General features: G+C 43.2%; 1 protein-coding gene across 9 annotated transcripts in view; it reads right to left on the bottom strand.

Annotated features, from left to right (window-relative positions):
- Positions 1–27,264, bottom strand: part of LOC129706915 (FH1/FH2 domain-containing protein 3-like) — a 649,864-nt gene that overhangs the window by 125,032 nt on the left and 497,568 nt on the right. For 4 of the 9 annotated variants that reach the window (XM_055651579.1, XM_055651624.1, XM_055651589.1 and 1 more), the window contains exons 11-12: positions 7,340–7,465; positions 1,270–1,404 (exon numbers count right to left, since the gene is read on the bottom strand). The exons of 1 other annotated variant lie outside the window; for it this stretch is intronic. In XM_055651579.1, the coding sequence (XP_055507554.1) occupies positions 1,270–1,404; positions 7,340–7,465 (261 nt within the window). Of the gene's footprint in view, positions 1–1,269; positions 1,405–7,339; positions 7,466–22,686; positions 22,759–26,774; positions 27,198–27,264 lie in introns of all 9 variants that reach the window. 4 more of the 9 variants (XM_055651616.1, XM_055651562.1, XM_055651571.1 and 1 more) reach the window with 3 other exon arrangements.

Here is a 27,264-nt window from a genome sequence, read left to right as displayed (position 1 = left end):
TTAGCTATCTACAATAGCAGCCAATAAACAATGGAGACACATTTGCTAATTTCCAATTCAACTGTGTTTTGAAAAATGATTGGATTGATTGAAAGATATAGCATGAAAACAGGCCCTTCTGCCCTCTGCAACCTTTTGCAAACACTCGTTGCACACCAGGGGCAATTTACAATCAATCTATGAAGCTGCACATCTTTAGGATGTGAGAGGGAACCAGAGCAGCTGGAGAAAGTCCACATAGGCACAGGGAGTACGTGCAAACTCCACATACATAGCACCCGAGGTCAGGATCAAACCCAGGTCTCTGCTGTTGTGAAGCAGCAACTCTACCAGCTACTGCCAATATCCATAGTTCATTTTACCATTTACTTTGTTTAACAATTTTGCATGGAAACTATCTGGCTCAAGAAACAAAGCAGTCTTATTGTTTTCATTCCCTTTTGTTAAAATATAATTATTTCCCTTTATATATTTTTAATTTCTCTTGAACTGCTGATACATAATACACTTCCTCTAAAGAATTGGGGTGGCACAGTGGCAGGGTTGCTGCCTTACAGCGCCAGACTACCATTCGGTCTGGACTATGGGTGCTGTCTGTATGGAGTTTGTACGTTCTCCCCGGGACCACATGGGTTTTCATGGGTAGAGCTTCGGACTCGAAAGGCCGAAGGGCCTGTTTCCGCACTGTATCTCTAAATTAAACTAAATACACGCACAAAGTACTCATTTAACAAGGCTATTGCTGATTGCCAGATCATCGTTTGATTTTAATGAACTCATATTACCCTAAGCTACTTTCCCTCCCCTCTATGTATTAATAACATTTTTTATCATTAGACTCGACATCCCTTGAAAGCAATTTTTACAGTTTTTCTTTTTGGGGCCCTTAATATTTTCCTTGTGTCCTCTTATTGCTTTTATAGCTTTCCCAGTCCATTGGTCCCAGTCCACTTTGCTTTCGCCTGCTTTCGCTTGTACATTCTTAACGTAGAGTTGCAGCCAATCCTCCCATCAGGAAGCTGCTTTATCTTGGTTCAAAACCTAGCTGTGACTGGGACTTCAACAGCTGGAGAAAGGCCAACACATGCCTCGAATATGAATGGGATTTCAAATACAGAAGACTGGTTCCATGATGCCAATTCCAAGCAGACCAACTATAAATTTGCAAATATTGAAACTTTATAGGCGATCGTAATTGAGACAGTTTTCATGCACCTTTGTCTCTCCTACCGAGTTATTTTTTATTGTTTCCCATGGTGGGATTCTTACTTGAATCGGTTTCTTTCTTCGCGTTCTATCCGCTGTAACCTTTCCTCCCTCTCCTGGCGCCGTTTCTCCCGCTCAGCTGCCAATGATTCCTGGTGTTGTCGATACGAGGACGATAAAAGACCTCCCAGTGCTGGCCTGTGGACCAATCAAACATATGAAGCCATGTACAAAATATCAGAACCCCATTGCCATCGATCTTGAGATAGTTGGTTCCCAAAATTACCAGGCCCCAGCCTCCATAGAGTGAGAAGGTCTTCCTGGCTGCCCCTCTGCTATGATCTCTACGAATGTCTGCTCTATATTCCTATCAAACCAGAACATTTGTGGTAATCGGTCATTCTATTTCACGTGCCTAAATGGATGCATGTTTCTAAATCGCCAACAAACCTACAAACCAGTACACCTTTGGAGTGTGGGAGGAAACCCGGGGAGTAAGGAAACCCGTAGGAGTAAAGACATTCTTCTGCAGTTGTATAGGGCTCTGGTGAGACCACATCTGGAGTATTGGGTACAGTTTTTGGAAACAATACAGGCCCTTCACAATGGTGTGATGTTATCCATCTTTTTCATCCACTCCCTACACATTGGGGCATTTTTACAGTGGCCAATTAACCTACAAACCCACATTGTCATTAGCATGTGGGATGAAAACTGGGCCATCCAGAGGAAAGCCATGCAGTCACTGGGAGAACGTGCAAACTCAGCACAGACAGCACGCAAGGCACAGTGAGGCTGCAGCTCGACTTCTCACAGTGACGGGGAAATCTTAAATTCTCTGTCCAGGAAGCTAATGAAGGCTTTAGCACAAGGCATTTAGAAGTAGAACAGGTTAGGGCTTTATTCTTTGGAGCGCAGAAGGTTAAGGGGGGACTTGATAGAGGTTTTTAAAATAATGAGAGGGATAGACAGAGTTGACGTGGAAAAGCTTTTCCCACTGAGAGTAGGGAAGATTCAAACAAGGGGGCATGACATGAGAATTAAGGGACTGAAGTTTAGGGGTAACATGAGGGGGAACTTCTTTACTCAGAGAGTGGTAGCTGTGTGGAATGAGCTTCCAGTGAAGGTGGTGGAGGCAGGTTCGTTTTTATCATTTAAAAATAAATTGGATAGTTATATGGATGGGAAGGGAATGGAGGGTTATGGTCTGAGCGCAGGTATATGGGACTAGGGGAGATTATGTGTTCGGCACGGACTAGAAGGGTCGAGATGGCCTGTTTCCGTGCTGTAATTGTTATATGGTTATATGGTAGAGGAGGTAGATGATTATTTTTTAAAAGATTGCAAAAATGGGTGCTTTTGTTGAACTGGCATAGAAGAGTTGAGGACTGGGGAACATCAGCTATGACTTCAGACTTTAAAGATACAGTGCGTAATCAGGTCCTTCGGCCCACCAAGTCTGTGTTGACCAGCGATCACCCCTGTACTCTACACTATCGTATACACTAGGGACAATTTACAAATTTTACCAAAGCCAATTAACCTATAAACCAATAAGCATTTGAAGTGTGGGAGGAAATGGAACATCCAGAGAAAACCCTCAGCTGTCGCAGGGAACGTACAAACTCCGCACCGACAGCACCCGTCGTCAGGATCGAACCAGGTCACTTGCACTGTAAGGCAGCAACTCTACCGCTGCGCCACTTTGCCGAACCTCTGGAATGGCAGACCAGGCTTAAGGGGCCTGATGGCCAACTCCTGCTGCTATTTACTTGAACATTTGTGAGTTTCCTGCCATTTCCATCCGGAACAACAGTTGTGAAAATACTCAGCACTTCTTTTCACCAACTCCCCCCCAAAAACAACCAAGGGAAGTCTTTCCAGGAATATATTCTGGTTCAGTTAAGAAGAATGCTATCTCTTGCTGCTGTGGTCATGTGCATGTCTATGCCCTGGCACAATTTGTGGACCAAAACCGATACCATTGCCAAATCACACTCTTCTTATCGCATCAATGTGAGGTGACTGAGTGAAGTTTAGAACATTAAATAAATAGATAAGTAAATGGGAGGACGGAAAATCAAGGTTACTCCAGAACCAAAAATATCTTTGAGCAGTTATGTTGAGATATATTTTTAAATGAATAAACCTTCAGCAAAACAGTATGAATTTTGGCTTTAACAGCAAAAATTTTGTCATGGGTGTTTTAACTCAAAGATAAAACGTGCATTTTACTAAAAACTCCACTCTAACAGGTTTTGTTCAGTGAACTAATGATATTATTTTCAGTGTTTCGCCTCAACATTACCATTGTAATTTTGCCTGCTACTGGCCAGATGGTTTGAATAGTAAATGTTCAGCCTCTTCCGTGGAATTGCATCAGGAATCTATAAAGTATTTAGAATTCCTACCATCAAGCAATGCTACATTTCACATAAAGGGTGAAGGGGGGGGGGGGAGCTGAAAGGTTGGTTTTGTTATGTGTTGTTGGCCAGCATACATTAAGGGGGAACATTTCACTCAATAACTGCAAATATGTCAGCTACAGATGAAACATCTATAGATGAAACATTTTATGATTCTGTCGGCCAAAGTCCATCAGCACCAAGGCATAAATTCTACATGTTTTATTGCAGAAAATGTGCTACATAATGTTGACTTGGGAAAAATAAAATCTATATCAGCAAAACATATGAGTTGGACCATGAAGTCTCCTCATCGTTGTGAACGAGTATGGATGTCACTGGGTAACTATGCTTTGCTTGCATTCAATTTGAATCCATTTGAGAATGGTTTACTACATGCTACCATCGTACTCACTTATTGCAATCTGTATTCAATCTAGTTATAATAAAAGGTCTTTTGGTCTTTCACAGACTAAAAGGTACACTGGGAACAAAGCCAGCAGCAACATCCTCAATACTAACTGAATTCAAAATAATCTGCAATTTATTTTGTATTGTGGGAGGTAAGATAATATGGGAGTGTCATTTAATTTTATGACTGAGACAGTACCAGTAAATACTGTGCCCATCTAACTTTCAATCAACTGTAACTTAGACTCTCCCCATGTTGATTTTACAATACATTAAAGCCTTGATTTCAAGCATCCATGTCTTAATTTTCCCTCGTGGAATGAAATGCAGGACAAAGTGTGGAAATTTGTTCGAGTTTAAAACAATCCATCAACATGAGATCTCTATGTAATCCTGATACAAACATTTCTTGACATGTAACAGTACAAGAATGGAACACCAAGCCATCATACAAAACATATGCAGGAAGGATAGTCATAATTTTAAGATGCCTCTTAAGAAGATCCTCACAATTACACCTCAACTCACATTTAACCACAATAACAAAATGCTTAGCATCTTGGAACTGCTTTCCGCGTTTACGACACAGAAACTGGCCATTTGGCCCAACGTTAATGCAAACCAAGATACCCCAACTACACTGGTCCCAGTTCCTACATTTGGTCCCTTTAAACCGTTCCTATACAATGTTCTGTACAATGGATATATGGAAGTACAAAGGATAGAATGGATTTATATTTTATGAAGCAGTTGTAGACTGAGGAATGAGAATTTTGAATACATAACCCATCAATTGGCTTCCACGTGTATGTAAACTCTCCGTCTACCAATTCAAATAACCCTCTGTTAAAATCCTCTAGCTAAAATAAATCAATTCCTCCAGTTTGACGACCTCGAAAAGATCATCCACACATTTATCTCCTCCCGACCAAGATTACTGCAACTCTCTTTACACTGGCATCAGCCGATCTTCCCTGTCCCGCCTGCAACTGGTCCAAAACGCCACAGCGGGACTCCTGATGGGCACCCGAAAAAGGGACCACATCACCCCGATCCTGGCCTCTCTCCACTGGCTCCCTGTGCGGTTCCGAATAAATTTCAAAACCCTCCTCTTTGTCTACAAAACCCTCAATGGGCTTGCCCCCTCCTACATTAAAAGTCTTCTCACCCACCACTCCACCTCCAGGTCCCTCAGATCGGCCGACTTGGGGCTGCTGAATATCCCGCCGTCTAGGCATAAGCTCAGGGGCGACCGTGCCTTTGCAGTTGCAGCTCCTAGACTGTGGAACAGCATCCCCCTTCCCATCAGAACTGCCCCCTCCATCGACTCCTTTAAGTCTGGACTAAAAACGTATCTGTTCTCCCAAGCCTTTCCTGACGTCCTCTGAGCGAGGGCTATTTGTATGTATGTATGTAGCTTGCTTGTGTATACTATTCTTATAACAAATGTAAAGCACTTTGGTTAACGAGAGTTGTTTTTTAAATGTGCTATATAAATATATGTGACTTGACTTGACTTGACTTGACTCTGTGTCTACAGAACTCTACAAGAAAAAGAGAAGCAATTCAGTGCAAAAGTGTCTCAAGCCAATACATTTACACTTCAGATGCAAGGCTTTCATCCCTTTGATTTTTGCTTGAAATGGATCTCTCCCTCTAATAGTTTGTCGACAGAAGTCCCAGCACAGACGCAGTGGAAGAACTACAAAATGTAGAAGTTCCCAGCCACATTACTATTAGTAATTACGGTCTGTTTCTTTACATATTCAACACTGAACTCATCACATAAAGCATGGAAACAGGTCCTTCAAACATATCATTCATGCTGACCACCAAACACTAATCAAATTTTTCTTCTTGCATCCCAATTCTCTTACCACCCACTTACACCGGGGGCAATTGATGGGAGTTAGTTAAACTACCAGCCAGTAAGTCTTTTCCATGGGAGAAAATTAGGGCACATGGCAGCAACCATGCAGTTACATGGAGAACATGCAAACTCCCTATGGCTGGGTCCATGGGTACTATAATGGGTGCTATTCTTGCTATTGAGGTAGTGCAGCGTAGGTTTACAAGGTTAATTTCCGGGATGGCAGGACTGTCATATGCTGAGAGAATAGAGCAGCTGGGCTTGTACACGCTGGAGTTTAGAAGCATGAGAGGGGATCTCATTGAAACAAATAAGATTGTTAAGGGCTTGGACACGGTAGAGGCAGGAAACATGTTCCCGATGTTGGGGGAATCCAGAACCAGGGGCCACAGTTTAAAAATAAGGAGTAAGCCATTTAGAACAGAGACCAGGAAACACTTTTTCTCACAGAGAGTGGTGAGTCTGTGGAATTCTCTGCCTCCGAGAGCGTTGGAGGCAGGTTCTCTGGATGCTTTCAAGAGAGAGCTATATAGGGCTCTTAAAAATAGCGGAGTCTGGGAATATGGGGAGAAGGCAGGAACGGGGTACTGATTGGGGATGATCAGCCATGATCACATTGAATGGCGGTGTTGGCTCGAAGGGCCGAATGGCCTACTCCTGCATCTATTGTCTATTGTCTATAAAGCAGCAGCACTAATTGCTGTACACACAATGCCCTTTTTTTAGTATCATATATCTGAACTGTCCCTTTGCAGTTTGGCTAGATGGGAATAGAAAATCAACCTTATTGTGAATTAAACTCCAGTTTAATGTATTCTTTGAGAAAACTCAAGGAGAACAAAATCAGGTCAGGTTATGATTATTTCAAATATTCATATCATATCAAATATCAGATCAAATATTATCTTTCATTGGGTGGTATTAATTAAATTAAAATAGGTAGATATCACATTTTCAACCATTTGCCTGCTCATATCCCAAGATCAAACGTCAAGATCTGTAGAAGGTCCCCAAGCCGAAACATCGCCAGTTAATTCACTGCACATACGCCACCTGATGCACTAGGTTCCTCCAGCACTTTGGTGCTTTGCTCAAGATTACAGCGTCTGCAGTTTCTTGTGTATCCATTTATTTAAGTTAACTCTAATTACCTAACACAGAGCAAAGCTAGATCAAGAGTAAATTCACAAAATAATAAAATGGATTTGTGTTTTGAAGTAAAGAAGGAGAACTGAACTGAAATAATACAAAACCCACTAAAAATACACAGATGTGTCAGCGCCCTTACAGAGAAAGGAGAGGTTAACAGTTAATGTTCAGACATTCTGCAGAACAATGTATAGCAGAACAGCAACTCTAATAAGCATAGACCAGCTGTGTATTTTCATAAGGTCTGTTTGCAATTGTGTCTCAAAGACCAGTCAGAGGTGGGAATAATCACACAAACCTCTCAGATTTTGCTTCAGGAGCAGGTGAGATGGATGTCTTGCAGTGAAAGCTGGAGCTGGTGGGTGCATTGGGCCCAGAGTATAGTCGAGATCCTGAGTAGGCACTGCTGCCATGGCTGCTGTATCTGCAGAAGTAGGCAGTGGAGAGACAGGGAGATAGAGAGGGAGAAAGAGAGAGGGAGGGAGAGAGAGAGAGAGAGAGGGAGAGGGAGAGGGGAGAGAGAGAGAGGGAGAGGGAGAGGGAGAGGGAGAGAGAGGGGAGTGGGAGAGGGAGAGGGAGAGGGAGAGGGAGGGAGGGGGGAGGGAGGGAGGGGGAGAGAGAGGGGGGGAGAGAGGGACGGAGAGAGTGTGAGAGAGAGAGGGAAGGAGAGAGAGGGAGAGGGGGGGGGAGAGAGAGAGAGAGGCAGTGTGGGGGGGGGGGGGAGAGAGAAAGCAGTGGGGGGCAGGAGGGGGAGAGAGAGGCAGAGTGTTTGGAGGGAGAGAGAGAGGCAGAGTTTGTGGAGGGAGAGAGAGAGAGAGAGACAGAGTGGGGGAGGAAGGGAGATAAAGCAGAGTGGAAAAGTGAGAGAGGGGGAGGGAAAAGCGTCAGAGGAAGGGAGACCGAGAGTGAAAGAGGGACAGACATGTGAGGGATAGAGGGAAACACAAGAGAGAGGAAAAGTAAAAATAAAGGAAGAGAAAGGAAAGAAAATGGGAAAGAAAGAAACAAATAAGTGAAGAAAAGATAGAAGGGTAGTTTGATTTAGCAAGCATTCCACAGAACCCTCTCATTTGGTTAATAATGCAACTAGAAGCAAGATAAAAGTTCCAGTTACTGCTGAATGAGCCAAAATAATAATGTTCAAAGGTCCAAAGATCAGTTTATTGTCATGTGCACCAATTAAGGTACAGTGAAACTCAATTTACCATTATATTTAAGCAGAATGCAGAATGCCACCAATATACTTTTTGCCCTGGCTGCTAACAGTTGCCTTCAACTGCCTGTTGGCCAGTTTTCAGTTCCCTTGAAGCTCGTCTCTTTAGCCAGCGTTACCCAGGCTAAATCTCATTGGCTGCAGTGTCCAAAGTTCTGCCATCATTACGCAGTTCACGCACTGCTAGCAACCAATGGTGCATTTCGAGGCAAACCAATTTCATATTTCAAACAATATTACAGAATATTTTCCACCCTTCTGTGTGCTCAGAACAGACCATGTGTCAGCATCACTACATTGAGTTGATATTACATCATATGTGAGGCCTAAGTGCCTGGTGTGTTGTTAATGAGGCAGCATGCGCTTGTTCACGTGGTATTTTTAATCAACAGTATGTTATTAAAATAGTTATATTTTACCCACAGATATTTTGTATTTCAACTTAAAAATTGGTGAAACCAAGCTAAGCATCCATAGTTATAATCCGCTGGATTATATTAAAATTGCGATACTGCTCCACAGGCTACCTCCGCTGGTACATAGATTGGACTGAAATACAGACAAAACCAAAATGATATTAACACAGGTCAACAGCAAGGATCGCTGAAGACTATTCCTTGGACCATGTGTTCCCAATAATTTCCTTTACTTGTTCCCAATATGCCTTAAACTAAATTAAATCTAGGGGGGAAAAAACTCTACTGTTGTGGTACTGCTATCCTGGGAAAATATTTCAAGAGCAAAATATGGCAACCCAACAGCCTGCCACAGGCTTTGATCACAATTGCTGAACCAATTGAAAATGTCAGGGCACGAGAATTAGCGTACTACATATCTACTGCACGATCACAAGATGTAAATGTAGCACAACTTGGGTGGCATTGCACCACAGCGGTAGAGTTGCTGCCTCACAGCGCCAGAGACGCAGGTTCAATCCTGACTACGGATGCTGTCTGTACAGCGTTTGCACTTTCTTCCTGTGTGCATGTGAGTTTTCTCCAGGTGCTCAGGTTTCCTCCAACATTCCAAAAACGTACTTGTTTGTAGGTTATTTGGCTTCTCTAAAATTACCCCTAGAGTGCAGGATAGAAATTGTGTATGGTTGGTCGGCATGGACTTGGTGGGTCGAAGGGCCCGTTTCAACATTGATTCTCTAAACTAAACTAAACTAGAGTCGGATATTGCACAAGGGTCAACTAAGATGAAAGCTCCATATTGCAAATCTCAGTTAGAAACATAGAAACATAGAAATTAGGTGCAGGAGTAGGCCATTCGGCCCTTCGAGCCTGCACCGCCATTCAGTATGATCATGGCTGATCATCCAACTCAGTATCCCGTACCTGCCTTCAGTTCAGTTTCAACTGTCTTTAATGGCCCTTTCATGTCTTCACTTGCAAACTCATTAAACAAATCTAGTTACAAGGTGTAGACTGACTCCAAGGCGTGGGTTCGTATCCCACTTCTGACACCATGTAGACTGACTCCAGACACGCTTTGTGATCCAAACTCATCTTTAATCAGCACTTATACTTCAACAGCACAAAAGATGGTTAGATGTCAGAACATTCCAACTGCTGCTTGAACTTAATATAAACGTTATAGTGGGGTGGGGTTGGTGATGCTAACTACATGTGATTGGTTGACATGCATAATCAATCTACACAAGAACCTGCGGATTCTGGAATTTTGTGTGGAAGACAAAATGCTGGGACGGAACTGGAAGCCATCTGGTACAAGATGGCGGCGTAGGCAAGTGTTGAGGAAACACGTGCGGCTATAGTAGCGAGTGTGGTCAGAAACAAGGTCAATAGAGCTGGAAGTCACATGGCACACGATGGCAGCACAGAGTTTCTGCCCTGACCTGCTGAGTTGTTCCAATAACGTGTTATTTTCTAACAGATTATCACAAACCTTACAAAATTTAATGCAATACAATAAACTAAGACTACAATTAGCTTAAAAGAGAAATACCCCTAACATAAGTGCAAACTACCTATGTTTTGAAAAGGTTTACCTAAAACACGCTACTAAATTAAAACATGGCATCATCTGATCATAAAATGAACAATGAGCCTTCACCTTCCTGAGGACTAATGCCCCTGTCCCACTTAGGAAAGCTGAACGGAAACCTTTGGAGACTTTGCGCCCCACCCAAGGTTTCCATGCGGTTCCCAAGGTTTTTGTCAGTCTCCCTACCTGCTTCCACTACCTGCAACCTCCGGCAACCACCTGCAACCTCCGGGAACCACACGGAAACCTTGGGTGGGGCGCAAAGTCTCCAGAGGTTTCCGTTCAGGTTTCCTAAGTGGGACAGGGGCATTACAGAATGTGCATGAATGCTCTCTACAACCCTTTAGCTAAAGCTTGGTAGAACAAAGTTACTTAAGTTTGTACTGAAGTTAAAGTGAGAGTTCCTATCATTCTGAATACATTTGATCTTGTACCATATGCTGAAATAAATACTTCAAAACAATTGTTTCATGCAAATAAACAATGTAATAATCTTCCAACTGGCTGTTTAGTCAAGTTTCATGTCTGCATGCTTTTGAATTTAGATTAAAGCCTCATGGTAAACTAATGTGAAAGCTTTCCATCACATGTTAATATTAAATTATGTCACCAAATATATTTGATGAAACAAAATGCCAAAGGACAAAAATCAAAGTAGTATTGAAATGTTCATCCAACTAACGGGATAGAAGCCTTTTATTTACTTGAAAGTATTTGGGATTGTATAGACTTTGCCTGACAAATTCATCATCAGAAAAGCAGTTATTGAACAAACCCAATTATACAAAAGAAATAATTGAACCTGGCCTTTCCATGCTGTATGACTCCATGGGCGATGTTTAAGCTTCCAGTACATGTACTATTCCCTAGGTCCAATAGCTTCAACTGCATCATCATTAACCTTTCCTAAATCCAGGAAGATTGCGGGATGCGAAATCAGTAGTAAATTCATGAACGGAAAGAGGGTGGTGATTGCTATTTATGGTTTATATCAACGATTTAGATGAGAATGCACACACCATGATTAGTAAGCTTGCAGATGTCACAAAAGTAGGTGGACAGTGAAGATGGTCATCAAAAATCACAACAGGATCTTGATTAGCTGGGAAAGTAGGCCGAGGAATGGCTGCTGGATTTTAATGCAGATACAGTAAGTGTGAGTTGTTGCATTTTGTGAATTAAAACCAGGGCAAGATGTTAACAGTGAATGGTAGGGGTCCTGCAGTGTGTTGTTGAACAGCAGGATCTAGGAATATGGGCACATTGTTCTTTGAAAGTGGCATCACATGTAGATACTGTGGTAGACAAGTCTTTAGGTTCTTTGGCCTTCATCGGTCAGGGTGCGAAGTACAGAAATTGCTTCAATATGTCACAGTTGTACAAGATGTTGGTGAGTCTGCGTTTGGAGTATTACGTTCAGTTTTGGTCACCCTGTTGTCAGGAAGGATGTTGTTAAGCTGGAAAGCCAATGTTAAGATGAGAAGAACTTTTTTCACACAGAGAGTGGTGAATCTCTGGAACTCTCTGCCACAGAGGGTAGTTGAGGCCAGTTCATTGACTATATTTAAGAGGGAGTTAGATGTGGCCCTTGTGGCTAAGGGCATCAGGGGGTATGGAGAGAAGGCAGGTACAGGATACTGAGTTGGATGATCACCCATGATCATATTGAATGGTGGTGCAGGCTCGAAGGGCCGAATGGCCTACTCCTGCACCTAATTTCTATGTTTCTATGAAAGAGTGCAGAGAAGATTTACAAGGATGTTGCCAGAACCTTATGGCCTGAGCTACAGGAAGAGGTTTGGCAGGCTAAGAGATTATTCCAAGGGGTTTAGTTTAGTTTAGTTTAATTTTGTTTGTTGTCATTTGTACCAAGGTACAGCGAAAAGTTTTTGTCGCGCGCTAACCAGCCAGTGGCAAGACAATACATGATCACAATCGAGCCATTCGCAGTGTACAGATACATGATAGGGGAATAACATTTAGTGCAAGGTAAAGCCAGTAATGTCCAATCAAAGATAGGCTGAGGGTCCCCTATGAGGTAGAGGTTCAGGACTGCTCTCTGGTTACCTCTGGGATGATCTTGCAGTGGCGTTTACAATCATGTGGTGAATAGAGTGAGTGAATGCACAGTCTTTTACCAAGAGAAGGGGAATAAAGAATCAGAGAACGTAGGTTTAAAGTGAAAGGGCAAAGAATTAATAGGAACGTGATGGGCAACTTTTTCACTCAGAGGTTGGTGGGTATATGGAACGAGCTGCCAGATGAGATAGTTGCAGCAGGTACTATAACAGTATTTAACAAACACTTGGACAGGAACATGGATGGGAAATGGTAAAAGGATATTGGCCAAATGCAGATAAATGGGATTAGCTTAGATGGGACATTTTAGTTGGCATGGATGAGTTGGGCTGAAGAGCCTGTTTCCATGCTGTATGATTGCATGACCGTACATAATAAGTTGCAGAAATGGGAATGTTTGCTGCTGTCTCCACACCAGTCAGTTCCATTCATAACTTCTCAATGGCAAAAAGGGCCATGGACAACATATCTTGTTTGGGCTTTTAAGAACTTTCTTCGTGCACAAGTGCCAGGCATTAAGCATCCTCCATATGTTAAAAAAAACCCCAACATAAAGGCAGGAATATCTGAACGGATCAGGCAGCATCTCTGGAAAACATGGATAGGTGACATTTTGGGTCGGGTCACTTATCCACGTTCTCCAGTGATGCTGCCTGACCTGCTGGGTTTCTCCGACACTTTGTGTCTTTTTTTTGTAAACCAGCATCTGCTATTCCTTGTTTCGACATTCTTCATTACGAGTTAATCTATGTAACTACTTTTGATAGTCAAGACATTGTTGCGATCAAATTCACTTTCCTACATATCCCAAGGAGGCACAAATAAACAGAAGCTAACTTGACAAATCACAAAAATTGTGCCTAAGAGAGCAACTAGTCTTCAGCAGTTGAAAGTTGCAATAGGGGATCAGATTAGATGGGGCATCCTAGTTAGGCATGGACGAGTTGGGCTGAAGTTTTAAGATTTAAGGGGCTGTCCCACTGCGTCGAACTAATTCGCGAGTTTAGAAAAGTTTAGGAGAGTTTGAAAAAATGTCATGTAGAAGACCTCCTTCGACTATGTTGAAGACCTCCTTCGACTATGTTGAAGACTAGCTTCAACTAGCTTCGGGAAAATTGGACTCCGAATAGTGGAGAGTGAAGACGACCTCCTTCGATCTCCTTCGACCTCCCTTCGACTATGTTGAAGACTATCTACGACTACCTTCGACTACCCTCAATTACCTACGAATAACATGACTACGACCTACTTCGACTAAACCTACGAGTAAAAAAAGTATCGATTTTTTCCATGGCGACCTTTTTACAACGTTGAAAAATACGCCGCGACCTGGCTGAGGCCTCGAGTAAGCGGAGACTACCCTCGAGCATGAAGGAGAGTTACAAAGACCTCCTAGGACCTCATGTCGACCATGCTGCGAGTATAAGTCGAGGGCAAACTCGCCAGAATTCGCAGATTAGGTCCACAGTGGGACAGCCCCTTTACATGATCCTGATACATCTGGAATTGCAGCAAAGTGTGCTTTTCACACATTCTGACTTGGGGAGACAATCATCACTTGTACGAGGAGCTGCAGGATTCCACCTTTTGGGACCATTGATAATTCCTTGCACATGTCTGAGGTTACACCATGAAAATCAAGAGAAAATAGTTCAGCATCTGGATAGACAGCCAAACACCCTTGTTTCAAAAAAAGGGCCACAGCAAGATTGAAAACAAGAGAGAACAACATGTCCTTTGATTGCTGAGATGACCTTCGGTCGATTGCCAAGTACTCTTAAATAATTAACATATCTCCGGCACTGTCAGCATCCTAAAAGAGATTTATCAATTAATACATTTAATGTAGCAAAATGTCCCTTGACACTTCAGAAGACAATTTGGGACCACAGTGGCATAACGATAGATCTACTGCCTTACAGTGCCAGAGACCAGGGTTCGATCCTGACTACATGTGCATGTCTGTACAGAGTTTGTACATTCTCCCCATGCTGGTTTTCTCCGAGATCTTTGGTTTCCTCCCACACACCAAAGACGTACAGGTTTGTAGGTTAATTGGGTTTATATCAATGTAAAAAAAAAATGTCTCTAACATGTGTAGGGAAGTGGTAATGTGCGGGGATCGCTGGTTGGCGCGGACTCGGTGGGCTAAAGGGGCTGCTTCCACGCTAGATCTCCAAACTAAACAAGTTGATGGCCTGTTACATTATCGATCATCGGGACAGGTAGCCATGGTTTTTGGTCACACAACTAGGTGAGATGGAGAGCTTACATTCAAGGCAGCTATTCAGTTCAGGGTTGGGTAAAAAGGCCAGAACTGCACATATTTCAAATGAGTTGTGGGCAGGAGGAGACTGCAGAGGTAGGGATGGACAAGGCCATGGACGGATGTGAAATCAATAGTAAAACTTTCACAATTAAAGCATTTCTTAATAAGGATCTAATGAGTATTGGACCAGAAGAAAAGGAGGGAAGGAGATGGCACAAATTATAACATAACATTTTAGATGGTCATATTTGAACAAGTTAATGGATCTTGATTCTAATTTTTGTTGATTTATCAACTATTCTTCCTTACATCAGTGACTTGCTTTTTGTGCTTTGTTATATACTACAATTATCCAAGGCTCTCCAGAGCAGTATTTCAAAAATGACCGTAAGCCCTCAGATGATAAGCCCTTATAGAAACTTACAAAATTCTTAAGGGGTTGAACAGGCTAGATGCAGGAAGATTGTTCCCGATGTTAGGGAAGTCCAGGACAAGGGGTCACAGCTTAAGGATAAGGGGGAATCCTTTAAAACCGAGATGAGAAGAACTTTTTTCACACAGAGAGTGGTGAATCCCTGGAACTCTCTGCCACAGAGGGTAGTTGAGGCCAGTTCATTGGCTATATTTAAGAGGGAGTTAGATGTGGCCCTTGTGGCTAAGGGGATCAGGGGGTATGGAGAGAAGGCAGGTACGGGATACTGAGTTGGATGATCAGCCATGATCATATTGAATGGCGGTGCAGGCTCGAAGGGCCGAATGGCCTACTCCTACACCTAATTTCTATGTTTCTATGTTTCTAAGATGATATTAGAAAGAAAAAAATAAAAGCTTGATCAAAGAAGGAGGAAAAAGATGGAAAGGGTAGGACGGTTAAAGAGTTTGGGCCTAGATAATGATTTACTGAAAGAAAGTGGGGAAGTGCAAAGGGTCCAAACTAGAGGAGCACAGAAATCTCCACAGTCAGTAGATGTGAAGGAGGAGAAACATAGAAACATAGAAACATAGAAATTAGGTGCAGGAGTAGGCCATTCGGCCCTTCGAGCCTGCACCGCCATTCAATATGATCATGGCTGATCATCCAACTCAGTATCCCATACCTGCCTTCTCTCCATACCCCCTGATCCCCTTAGCCACAAGGGCCACATCTAACTCCCTCTTAAATATAGCCAATGAACTGGCCTCAACTACCCTCTGTGGCAGAGAGTTCCAGAGATTCACCACTCTCTGTGTGAAAAAAAGTTCTTCTCATCTCGGTTTTAAAGGATTTCCCCCTTATCCTTAAGCTGTGACCCCTTGTCCTGGACTTCCCTAACATCGGGAACAATCTTCCTGCATCTAGCCTGTCCAACCCCTTAAGAATTTTGTAAGTTTCTATAAGATCCCCTCTCAATCTCCTAAATTCTAGAGAATATAAACCAAGTCTATCCAGTCTTTCTTCATAAGACAGTCCTGACATCCCAGGAATCAGTCTGGTGAACCGTCTCTGCACTCCCTCTATGGCAATAAAGTCCTTCCTCAGATTTGGAGACCAAAACTGTACGCAATACTCCAGGTGTGGTCTCACCAAGACCCTGTACAACTGCAGTAGAACCTCCCTGCTCCTATACTCAAATCCTTTTGCAATGAAAGCTAACATATCATTCCCTTTCTTTACTGCCTGCTGCACCTGCATGCCTACTTTCAATGACCGGTGTACCATGACACCCAGGTCTCCCCTGCATCTCCCCCTTTTCCCAATCGGCCACCATTTAGATAATGGTCTGCTTTCCCGTTTTTGCCACCAAAATGGATAACCTCACATTTATCCACATTTGATAGGAACTAAGGGACAACCTTTTCCTACAGAGGGTGGTGGGTATGTGGAACAAACTGCCAGAATTAGTTGAGTGAGATACAATAACAACATTTAAAATACTTTTTTTGTTACAGGAAATGTTTGGAAGGATATGGACTAAATGCAGGCAAATTCCCAGAGCTATAGCGGCTCTGAACCGGCCCTGCTGAGTGCCCCCCACCCCCGTGGACTGTCCCCCTCGGATGGTCACGTCGCACAGACACATCTGCACTTTAATCTGTTTTGACTGTTTTACTGTTTTAATGTTCTCGGGGTATCTAAATCTAAATTTTATTCGTTATTTAAGTTATGACATCGGATGGAAGCTGCAAACCCAAATCTCATTGCACTTATGTGTAATGACAATAAAATATATTATTATTATTATTATTATTATTATTATTATTAGGAATTTGCTTGAATGTGGCATCTGGGTCGGCTTGGACGAGTTTTGCTGAAGGGCCCGTTTCCGTGCTGTATGATTCAATGACAATGAAATTCTTAGCTGTCAATTGTTTTTACCCCACAAGTCAGGCATAATAGATTCTAGTCTTTCCTTTTTGAATTGTTTCCATGAAAGAAACACCAAGAGAACGGGTCTGAAAATTGTAGCCCAAGTATATGTACAGTACAACCCTTTATAGACAGCACCTACAGTTATAATTGGTATAAATGCAAAAAATGTCCCGAGAGTAGGATACACTGTAGTACATTAATGTGCAGGGATCGCTGGTCGGTGCTGACTCAGTGGGCTGAAGGGCCTGTTTCCGCATTGTATCTCTAACCTATGCTAAACTAATTACCAGGATAGCATGCAAAAGCACCAAGCACCATGAGAAAAGACTTGAATTTGATCATTATTTCGCAATTGAATTAGTTTCACTGCTTTTATGCTTAATTATTTGAGAGATTTGCGTTTTTGTTTTAAGTTTATATTAATTCAAATATTATTTAAAATCTTTGATGGCTGGAAAAACCTGAGCTTTGAAATGTTTTGCAACGAGTTTGAATGCACAAATCTTTTCATTGAGGATATAAATCTTACTGAATAATAATCTAATAGAGGGATCTGCAGAACATACATCTAATTTTCCCTGTTGGCTGTTATGCCAGTGGTTTACCACAAGCAGCAGACTTTGCTCTGTTAGAATTTCACACTAAGATGGAATCTGAAACTATCGTAAAGCCCAAATGTCTTGTCAGCAAAACATTGCTGTACAACAAGTACATTTCTAAAATATTTCAAGCTGATGCTGAATGGTACAAGAGATGTAATTCAAAATACTTATTCCCCATGGAGTTGAAACTGCTTGGTGCTTTGGATTGTTTTGACAAGTAGAGTATCAACAGAGTTCTTGACAGATTTGGGGATGAAAGAAGTTGGAACATAAGAATTGGAATAACACTATCTGTTATACATTAGATCGAGTTTGAGTTGTCTTCGTGGTTTTCATCGACCTATTATTTTATCATACAATGGCTTGGATGAATGTTGGAAATGAATCATGATGCTACCTGGATTTTAACCTGTGGCAGTAACTATAGATGACTCTTGATTGATGAAAATTGATACAGAGTGAAGAATAACGTCTTTCCTTTGGTAGAATTTCTAACTGGATAAATGGCAACAGCGGCAAAAAGTAATGGCAGAAATTTGAAGGCCCGTCACAGGTGTGGTCTCTAGTTAGTTTGGTTGAAAATAGGGCGATTTGAGGCCAGCTATTTTTGCACTGAGGATCAATTGACACATCTGTGCTGATTTTCAAAGCACAGTTTAATTAGTTTCATTCCTCTGCTCAGGCCCAGGTAACTCTGCAAGTATCTCCTCTGCAGGTACACATCTTGTTCCCTTTCAAAAGCTGCTTCTATTATCTTTCCTAATGCACTTTTCACCTCTTAAAAACTCACAGGATTCAAGTCTAATTTCTCCCTGAACTTTCGTCATCATAGAAACATAGAAAATAGGTGCAGGAGTAGGCCATTCGGCCCTTCGAGCCTGCACCGCCATTCAATATGATCATGGCTGATCATCCAACTCAGTATCCTGTACCTGCCTTCTCTCAATACCCCCTGATCCCTTTAACCACAAGGGCCACATCTAACTCCCTCTTAAATATAGCCAATGAGCTGTGGCCTCAGCTACATTCTGTGGCAGAGAATTCCAATCTCTCCCTGCACTGGAGACCCGACTTTTTCTCATCGGGTTCCGTTGTCGTTGAGGCCGCAACGAGGAGCGGCCTCCAACAGGAAGAGACCGGGGACTCAGGTGCCGACTCACCGTTGCCGTCGCGGAGCTGGCCGAGACCGGAGCGGTGGAGGAACGCTGCTGCTGCTGCTGCTGCTGCCGATGCCGCTGCTGAGTCGGGGGCTGCTGCTGCAGGTCTGCGGACAGCGGCGCCAGGAGCCCGCGGATCCCTGGAGAGAGACCGCTTTTCGGGGCTCCTGCAACGGAGAATTCTCCCGCCCGAGTTGCGGGGTCGAAGAGCTCCTGGAGCGGGGCCTCACTACACCGCCCCGCGCGGCTGGAATGGCCGCGGGTACTTGCGAGCGCACGCCGGGGGCTCCAACAACAAGACCCGGTGTGCGACCTCGCACCACCCGGCGTGGCTTTAATGGCCGCGGGACAATCGCCATCGCCAGCCGGGGGCTTTGACTTTGACTCTGACATCGGGGGGGGGGAGAGTGCAGTGGAGAGATAAGTTTGTTTTGGCCTTCCATCACAGCTATGTGATGGATGTTTATGTAAAATTGTAATTATGTTGTGTCTGGGTCTATTTGTGTGTAATGTATGGCTGCAGAAACGGCATTTCGTTTGGACCTCTAGGGGTCCAAATGACAATTAAATTGACTCTTGAGATTCACCACTCAGTAATTTAAATCTATGTTTTTTTGGTTACCAACTTTCCTGTCATAGGAAACATCTTTTCAAGCCTTGATTATGTTGAAGTCAGAAGGCGTGGAGTTTATAGAATAAGCTGCCAGAGGAGGGAGTTGAGACAGGTGCTATTTAAAAGATACTTCGACAGGAACATGAATAGGAAAGAGTTGGAGCGATATCGGCCACTTCCACTGTTGCATCCAAAGAAATATATTAAAGGCTTCTTTATTTCATTTGCAATACTGTCACTAAGCATTTACACCATGCTTCGCCATGGAATGGTGGAACAGCGAAAGTGAAAGGTTTTGAATATGTCTGCTCAAATTTGACATAAGGAACAGATAATTCCAATGTGCCTACTGTAAGCATTGAAATGATAAGAAGTCAACATGCCAGCTTTGGAAATTAACATCCTCCAATTTGGACTTCAGACATTTTGGTGCACTAGGTCACTGCCTTTGTTCGTGCTCTATGCTAGAAGAATTCATGTTTAACCTCTAACAGGTGCATTAAAACATGTTTGTATGATTTACAACTTTTGCAGCTTGCTGAGCTTGCAACAGGGATGACATTTGTGTGCTGTTCTTTGGAAATGGGTCAAAACTTTTAATAGTTCTCTCATAGAAACATAGAAAATAGGTGCAGGAGGAGGCCATTCGGCCCTTCGAGCCAGCACCGCCATTCATTGTGATCATGGGTGATCGTCCCCTATCAATAACCCGTGCCTGCCTTCTCCCCATATCCCTCGACTCCACTAGCCCCTAGAGCTCTATCTAACTCTCTCTTAAATCCATCCAGTGATTTGGCCTCCACTGCCCTCTGTGGCAGGGAATTCCATAAATTCACAACTGTCTGGGAGAAAAAGTTTTTTCTCACCTCAGTCTTAAATGACCTCCCCTTTATTCTAAGACTGTGGCCCCTGGTTCTGAACATTCTCCTGAGCATTCATAATCATACAGTGTGGGAACAAACCACTTTGGCCCAATTGCCCACTTGTATGCTAATTGGCTTGATATAAATTGGCCTGGCATAAATGTAAATTTTCCCCGTGTGTCGAATAGTGCTAGGGTCCGGGGTGATCACTGGTCGGCATGGGCTAGGTGGACCAAAAGGTCTGTTTCCACTTTGATTCTCTAAACTAAACAGAAGTTACTGGATTCAGGTGCACAACCTTTTATCCGAAGATCCAAATAACGAAAAGCTCCGAATAGCGGACATTTTTTCAGTCCTTGAAGAAAGGTCCTTGCAAATGTTCACCGAGGGCGGCCCGCAGAGGTGACAGCGGAACCTCCGGTCGGTCCTCGAAGAAAGGGGAACTAAATCCCCATTCATAAAAGAGAAGGTGAGGGTATATTGCGCGGGAGGGTTAATAATTGACAATCTGCTGCTGCCTGCCCGCTGAGTTAAAAAGTTCCCACGGTAGACTCACGATACACAGTGTATCGTGAGTCTTGCGTGGGAACGTTTTAACTCAGCGGGCAGGGAGCAGCAGATTGTCGCTCCCTTCAGTTTCACCCCACCTACACCCCTCTGCTTCCCGGCCATGTGTGTGACCCCTTCCCTCCCCTCTCCAGTTCCCCGCCCATTGCACCGGCGTGGGGGCTTTGCATTGTCTTCACGTCGGCGATGCCAGCATACAATGCCAGTCACCGGAGACGTCAGGACCAATGGGACACCGACCCCCAGGCCCACTGCAAGCACGGAGATCCCAGAGACCCACAGCCAGCAGCAGCCCAGCCCCGTTCCAACTCCAGAGGAACACGCTTCCCGTAGGGACAGAAGCTAATGGTGTGCAAGGTACGTCTTGTTCTTGGGGTTGAAGATGAGGGGGCGCAGCTCGGGCTGTGACGTCTCCGGCCACTCCCCTGTACAGGAGCTGAGACTGGGAACTGTTCCGCCCTTGCAGGTGAGCAGGAGAGTGGGGTTGTTTGCAGTTGCAGAGGGAGGGGGCAAGGGCGGTACAGTTCACAGTCTCAGCTCCTGTCCAGGGGGGTGGCCGGAGACGTCAGGACCAACGGGACACCGACTGCAAGCACGGAGATCCCGGAGACCCACAGCCAGCAGCAACTCTAGCCCAGCCCCGTTCCAACTCCAGAGGAACCCGGGTTGCGGATGAGGGGGCGCAGCTCGGGCTGTGGGCGAACTGCCACTTGTCGCTGTAGCGGTGCATCGGGGAGTGGGTTCTTGTTGGTCCTGACGTCTTCGGCCACTCCCCCTGGACAGGAGCTGAGACTGGGAACTGTACCACCCTTGCCCCCTCCCTCTGCAACTGCAAACACCCCACTCCCCTGCTCACCTGCAAGGGCGGTACAGTTCCCAGTCTCAGCCCCTGTACAGGGGGGGGTGGCCGAAGACGTCAGGACCACCAGAAGCCGCTCCCCGATGGGCCACTACGGCAACAAGTGGCAGTTCGCCCACAGCCCGAGCTGTGCCCCCTCATCGGGACCCACTGCAAGCAGGGAGATCCCAGATCAGCAACTCCAGCCCAGCCCCGTTCCAACTCCAGAGGAACACGCTCCCCGTAGGGGCAGAAGCTGATGGTGTGCAAGGTACGTCTTGTTCTTGGGGTAGCGCAGCTCGGGTTGTGGGCGAACTGCCACTTGTCGCCATAGCGGCCCATCGGGGAGCGGATTCCTCTGGAGTTGGAGGGGGGGAGGGGTATTGTGCTGTTTGATCGCCCCCTGCTATCCCAGGGACAGGGAGACACAGCGGCTTTTGAGAATGGTGGGCAATCACTTCCAAAGTTCTGCCCACACAGTCAGTACACCTCTCCTACACTTGTCTCCGCACTAAGATCATCTCGCAGAGAATGATCCCAGCCTAACCCTCCCTATTCTCTCCTATTCTGCAAGAAAAATCTACATTGAAGACCCAAACTCGCGATCGAGTAACTGCCGGGATCGAGGCGCAAACTCGCGACCTTGCGGATATGAGCCGAGCACTCTACCACTGAGCCAGCCGTTAAAATCTACGCTAAAAATCTTCCAATCCGAAAGCCGAAAAATTCCGAATTACGAAAAATGTCTGGTCCCAAGGCTTTCGGATAAAAGGTTGTGCACCTGTACTCCATTTTAATCCAATTTCTACCATTAAGAATTCAAACAATTGGCATTTGATGAAAATCACAATGCATGGGAGATATAACAGGCAAATTAAATCAGTGTTAGGATGACGTGACTTGAAGGGCAGTGTTCAATAAGGCTTTGCCAGAAATTGTTGCAAATACTTCCTAATCAGTAGGTTTCATGCAAAATGTAAGCAAAAATAAAAGTGCAAATGGGTCCAGTGTCTAAAGCACTTTGCTTTCCAACTCATCGCAGCATGCATTAACGATCATAGAAAGAGTTACTTTGCTGACCCACCTATTTGAAGACCTGGATGAATAAGGTTCAAAAGAGTCAGTGCATTTGCTCGTGTAGGAAGATTCTGACTGACTGCAAAGAGAAATAGAGAGAAAGCGACAAAGCATAAAGTCCTGAGAAATATCAACAAGAAAATAAAATAAAATTTGGAATTAGAATAGTAGTGAAATAGATAAATAAATAGGAGAGATTAGTTTTTTTGGCCTTCCATCACAGCAATGTGATGGATGTTTATGTAAATGATGTTGTGTCTTGGATCTATTTGTTTGTAATGTATGGCTGCAGAAACGTCATTTCGTTTGGACCTCAAGGGGTCCAAATGACAAATAAATTGTATCTTGTAAAATCTTGTTAAAAATAGTCGGCTTACATTGTTTTGGTGCTCCATAAAAAAATATAATAAGCATGATCTTTGTATAAAAGTTTCGATACAAATAGTGATAATTAATAAAGCAGAATGGAAGATCAATCAAGGTATGTGATAACGGACAAAAATAGGTATGGGCATGGTCATAGAAATGATATAGAAAATAGGTGCAGGAGGAGGCCATTTGGCCCTTCGAGTCGGCACCGCCATTCATTGTGATCATGGCAAAAAGGCAAGTGGTCATTTCAGAGCATATTTTATCAGGCAGAAAAGTAAGGTACCTTAGATAAATAATGTCAATGCTAAATTAAACAGCAATATTTAAGAATTGCATCAGAATATAAACCTGTGGGAAAAGGAATGAAAGCGATTCACGTTGGTCTCTCAGATGGCAAGTCACCTTCTGTTTTCTGGGCTATATATCCAACGTCACAAATTTGGTACTGAACTGAAAATGGGTTGTATTGGTTAGAGTTGAATCAAACTTCAGAAGCAGAGTTAAAAGTGCATGCATTATTATACCACTTGTCTGGTACATGTACCATGGTACAAATTTTGAACAGAACGATATTTCTTCGGCTTTGAAATTGTCATTGGTTGACTTTTGCTTCATTGCAGCTTACTTTCTAAACTGATTGAGAAGCCTGTCTTACAAAGTAGGACTCCATTCTTCCATCAATACAGAAGGTACATGAATGGCAAATAGATAAAGTGAAAATGGTGCAAGCCATATGCTGGTAACTGACATGTTTGGATCTGAAGTGTTTGATTACCTGATCTCCTCTATTAGTGATAACTTTCTATGTTACCACTAGAAGCATAGAAACATAGAAAGTAGGTGCAGGAGTAGGCCATTCGGCCCTTCGAGCCTGCACTGCCACTCAATATGATCATGGCTGATCATCCAACTCAGTATCCTGTACCTGCCTTCTCTCCATACCCCCTGATCTCGCCACAAGGGCCACATCAAACTCCCACTAACATTATAGAGACTGAAGTCTAGGCTTTCAACATAATAAGAAGTGTACTTTCAAAGTTCAACTTACAATGTGATGAATATTGTTAGAAGGATTGGGAGCAGAACCAATTTTAACTTAGTATTGTCTTACCCAAAATGGCTGTCAACTATCACAAATAAAATGTTTGGAATGCTCCAAGACTGGTTCTCATTTATATTGATAATATTATTGTTGAGATGGCTTACTTTATTGCCAGACACATTAACTATCTTCACTGGTTTCAGTAAGCAGTTAATGCATGTTTCCACTTCAATCGGATTATCTGAAGATTTATAAAGACTGGAAAAAGATGAGCTGCATTAATTTAACTAAAAGTGATTCAATTAGATGGCAATTTATTCTCTCCAGCTTCAGGAATAATCAGGTGATGGATTTAAATTGCTCGCATCAGTGGCAAAGATAAATTGTATTTAAGAGAAGATTATAGTAAGTATCAGACCTATCTTGAACCCATCAAATGGCATTTACACAGTGTAATGTTAATACTACTTGGCTAGGCATGCTTCCTTCAAAACTGAGTTCCCAATTGATAAAGGCTGTATAGATGAGACCATCAAGTCACAAACCATATACATGAACGCATCAAGACTCGGGATTTATACACCATGAAATGGCTGCACAATATTATTATGCATCTGGAAATAGTTCTGTCATAGGCACCTTAAATATTTACTTAAACAGAAATAACATTGCTGCAGGTTTTCACAGTCACAGAGACAGCTCTACTTGGACGGAGATGTGGCCACATTTACAGTTATGGCGCCTTGTTTTGTTTTCATTCCTCTCTCTTTACATCAAGTACAATACTGGGAACATAGAAAGCATCGCCAGTCACCTTACAAAAGCTGAAATGTTATATTCTCTCTCCTAAGAGTCACAAGTAAAAAGTGTAATGCACAATGTTCACATTCACATTGGGACGATCTGCTTGTTTAGTCCGCAACTGCTTTTGAACTTGCAATAAACTTACAAAACGAGGCAAAGAATGAAAACAGGCAAAACGGCCAGAACATTGGCCAGTGCACAGACAGAATGTAGTTTTAGTTATCTATCCCACAGCTCAAACACACAGGTAACGGAGAGCTGTGTGAGTCTAAGTCTAAGTTCTTATAAGAACTTGGGCTTTGAAGCAGTGTTAGAATTTTAAACACAAATGTTTAAATATCCAACATCATAAGGTAAGCTCTACAAATTTGATATTAAAACAAAAGAACATGCTGAAGATGTTAGAAGTCCAGGGCAATAACTGAAAAATCGAATTAATGGAAAGTAGTGATGTTAACCTCAGGAATGGGCAGGTAAGGAGAACAGGTTAAAAGAACCAACAAATCAGAATTAGAAACATTAGTGCTAATAGCTGGCAGCTGGGTGGAGTTATAGAGTCACACAGCATGGAAACAGGCCCTTTGGCCCAACTTGCCCATGTTGGCTCCAAAGCTGCCCCATTTGCACTAGTTCCAACTGCCCATTGTTTGGCCCATAGTGCCAATGGCAGATTCAAAAATCATTTTTTTAACCTTCAATGTTCCATCAAATCCCGTTGTCAAAGCTGATTTCTGTAGTCCAAATCTCACCTTCTAAACGCACCAACTCACTTACCTACATGGCCGTTAATGCCATGACTTTTTCCATTTCACCATAAATCAAAATTTCCAATCTTTGTTTTCTAATCTTTCGATTATCACCCCCCCCCCCCCCCCCCCCCCCATCCCTCCCCCCCTCCCTCCCCCCCCCCCCCCCCCCTTCAACCATATTTCTGTAATCCCTCTAAATTCTACAACCCTCCCAGGTCTCTCTTCCTCCATTTCTGGTCACTTAAGCAAGCCCAACTTTACTTGCTCCATGGTGGCATTTTTAACCTTCACCTACCCAGGTGATAAACTCAAGAATACTCTCCCTATAAATATTTTATTTTAAAGTATTTAAAATATTTATTTTATTAATAACATCAATATATTTTATGTTATTTTAAACATTAAATACTGTTGTAAATAATATAAAATTAGAACATTTTTAAAACATTCCGTCTGCCCTAGTATCACCAGATACTTCAAAGTCACATAATCTTTGATAACAACCCAGTAAAATTCCTTATGACCTTTCAGTATAATAAAGGCATATACAAGTGGACAATGCTATTTCTTCCTTAATTAGATGATGGCATAATTCAACATAAATAATTAAAATAGAATGAGAAATAACTACAAAGGCAATTGCAAACCATTCAGTACTTTACAGTTTGAGTAATATATTTCTTCAATACAGTCATATCACTGCCTTCTGAACGCTACTTGAGTTTCCAAGCACAGCCCCCCTACATTTGAAGTGCTGTAGGTTATTTATCCCATTTACTGCTTTGTTGCGATGGATGGGTTTGGACTGTTAAACAGTGTGTAAACCAGACACTAATAGCAGTCTTCAAGGTCAAGGTCAAGTTCATTTGAACAACTCCTACCTTTCCAGCGGATGTCCCTAACTTTGGAAGCTATAAGGAAGGTCTGAATACAGAGTGAGTTGCTGTGATAAAAGAGGAAAAATCCCAACAAGACGTGAAGCAAAGCAAACACAAACAAGACCCGTGTTGTGTTAGAAGGGCAAAATCAATTAGGGGATTAATTATAAACCGGCAGGATTCAGAACCATGTCGAAAATAAAAATGTTACCAACAATCTGGAAGATCTACACAAAAACACACCATCTACCTGTTTTGCCACATTTCTGCTTCCTTTTCTTTGACTCTTGAAGGAATGTCACTCAGATCGTATGAGAACAGATGGAAAGGTGAATGAGGAAGATATGGCAACTTCTCAACGGTGGGAGAGACAGCTTGGTTAATATTTGCGGTGGAATCTTCAGGGCTGCTTGGCAAAGCGTCTGGTGAAAGAGGGATGACAATGGATGACGATGATGATGGCAATGATGATAGCTGCAGAGGATGCTGGCAACCACCTGGAGAACCAGGTGACTGAGGAGGAGAGGTGGCCGAAGGGCTGCTCGTTTCAGAAGACTGGAAGCAGCTGGAAGATGATCCTCTCTCTTCAGGCACCGGAATAAAGCTTGCTACATATTTTGTACTCTGGAGGCTACTGTCTGCTTGTTCATTTGCTGCATCTGGCTTCAACCCACTGGTGGGAGAAAGGAATGAAAGGGCAAGGAACAAGGGAAGATTGGAGTAGGACCAAAATAAAAGCA

This window comes from Leucoraja erinacea, chromosome 2 (assembly GCF_028641065.1).
Source record: "Leucoraja erinacea ecotype New England chromosome 2, Leri_hhj_1, whole genome shotgun sequence".
Lineage (NCBI taxonomy): Eukaryota > Metazoa > Chordata > Chondrichthyes > Rajiformes > Rajidae > Leucoraja > Leucoraja erinaceus.
The sequence above is the reverse complement of the archived record's forward strand: the minus strand, read 5'-3'. Positions and strand labels throughout refer to the sequence as shown.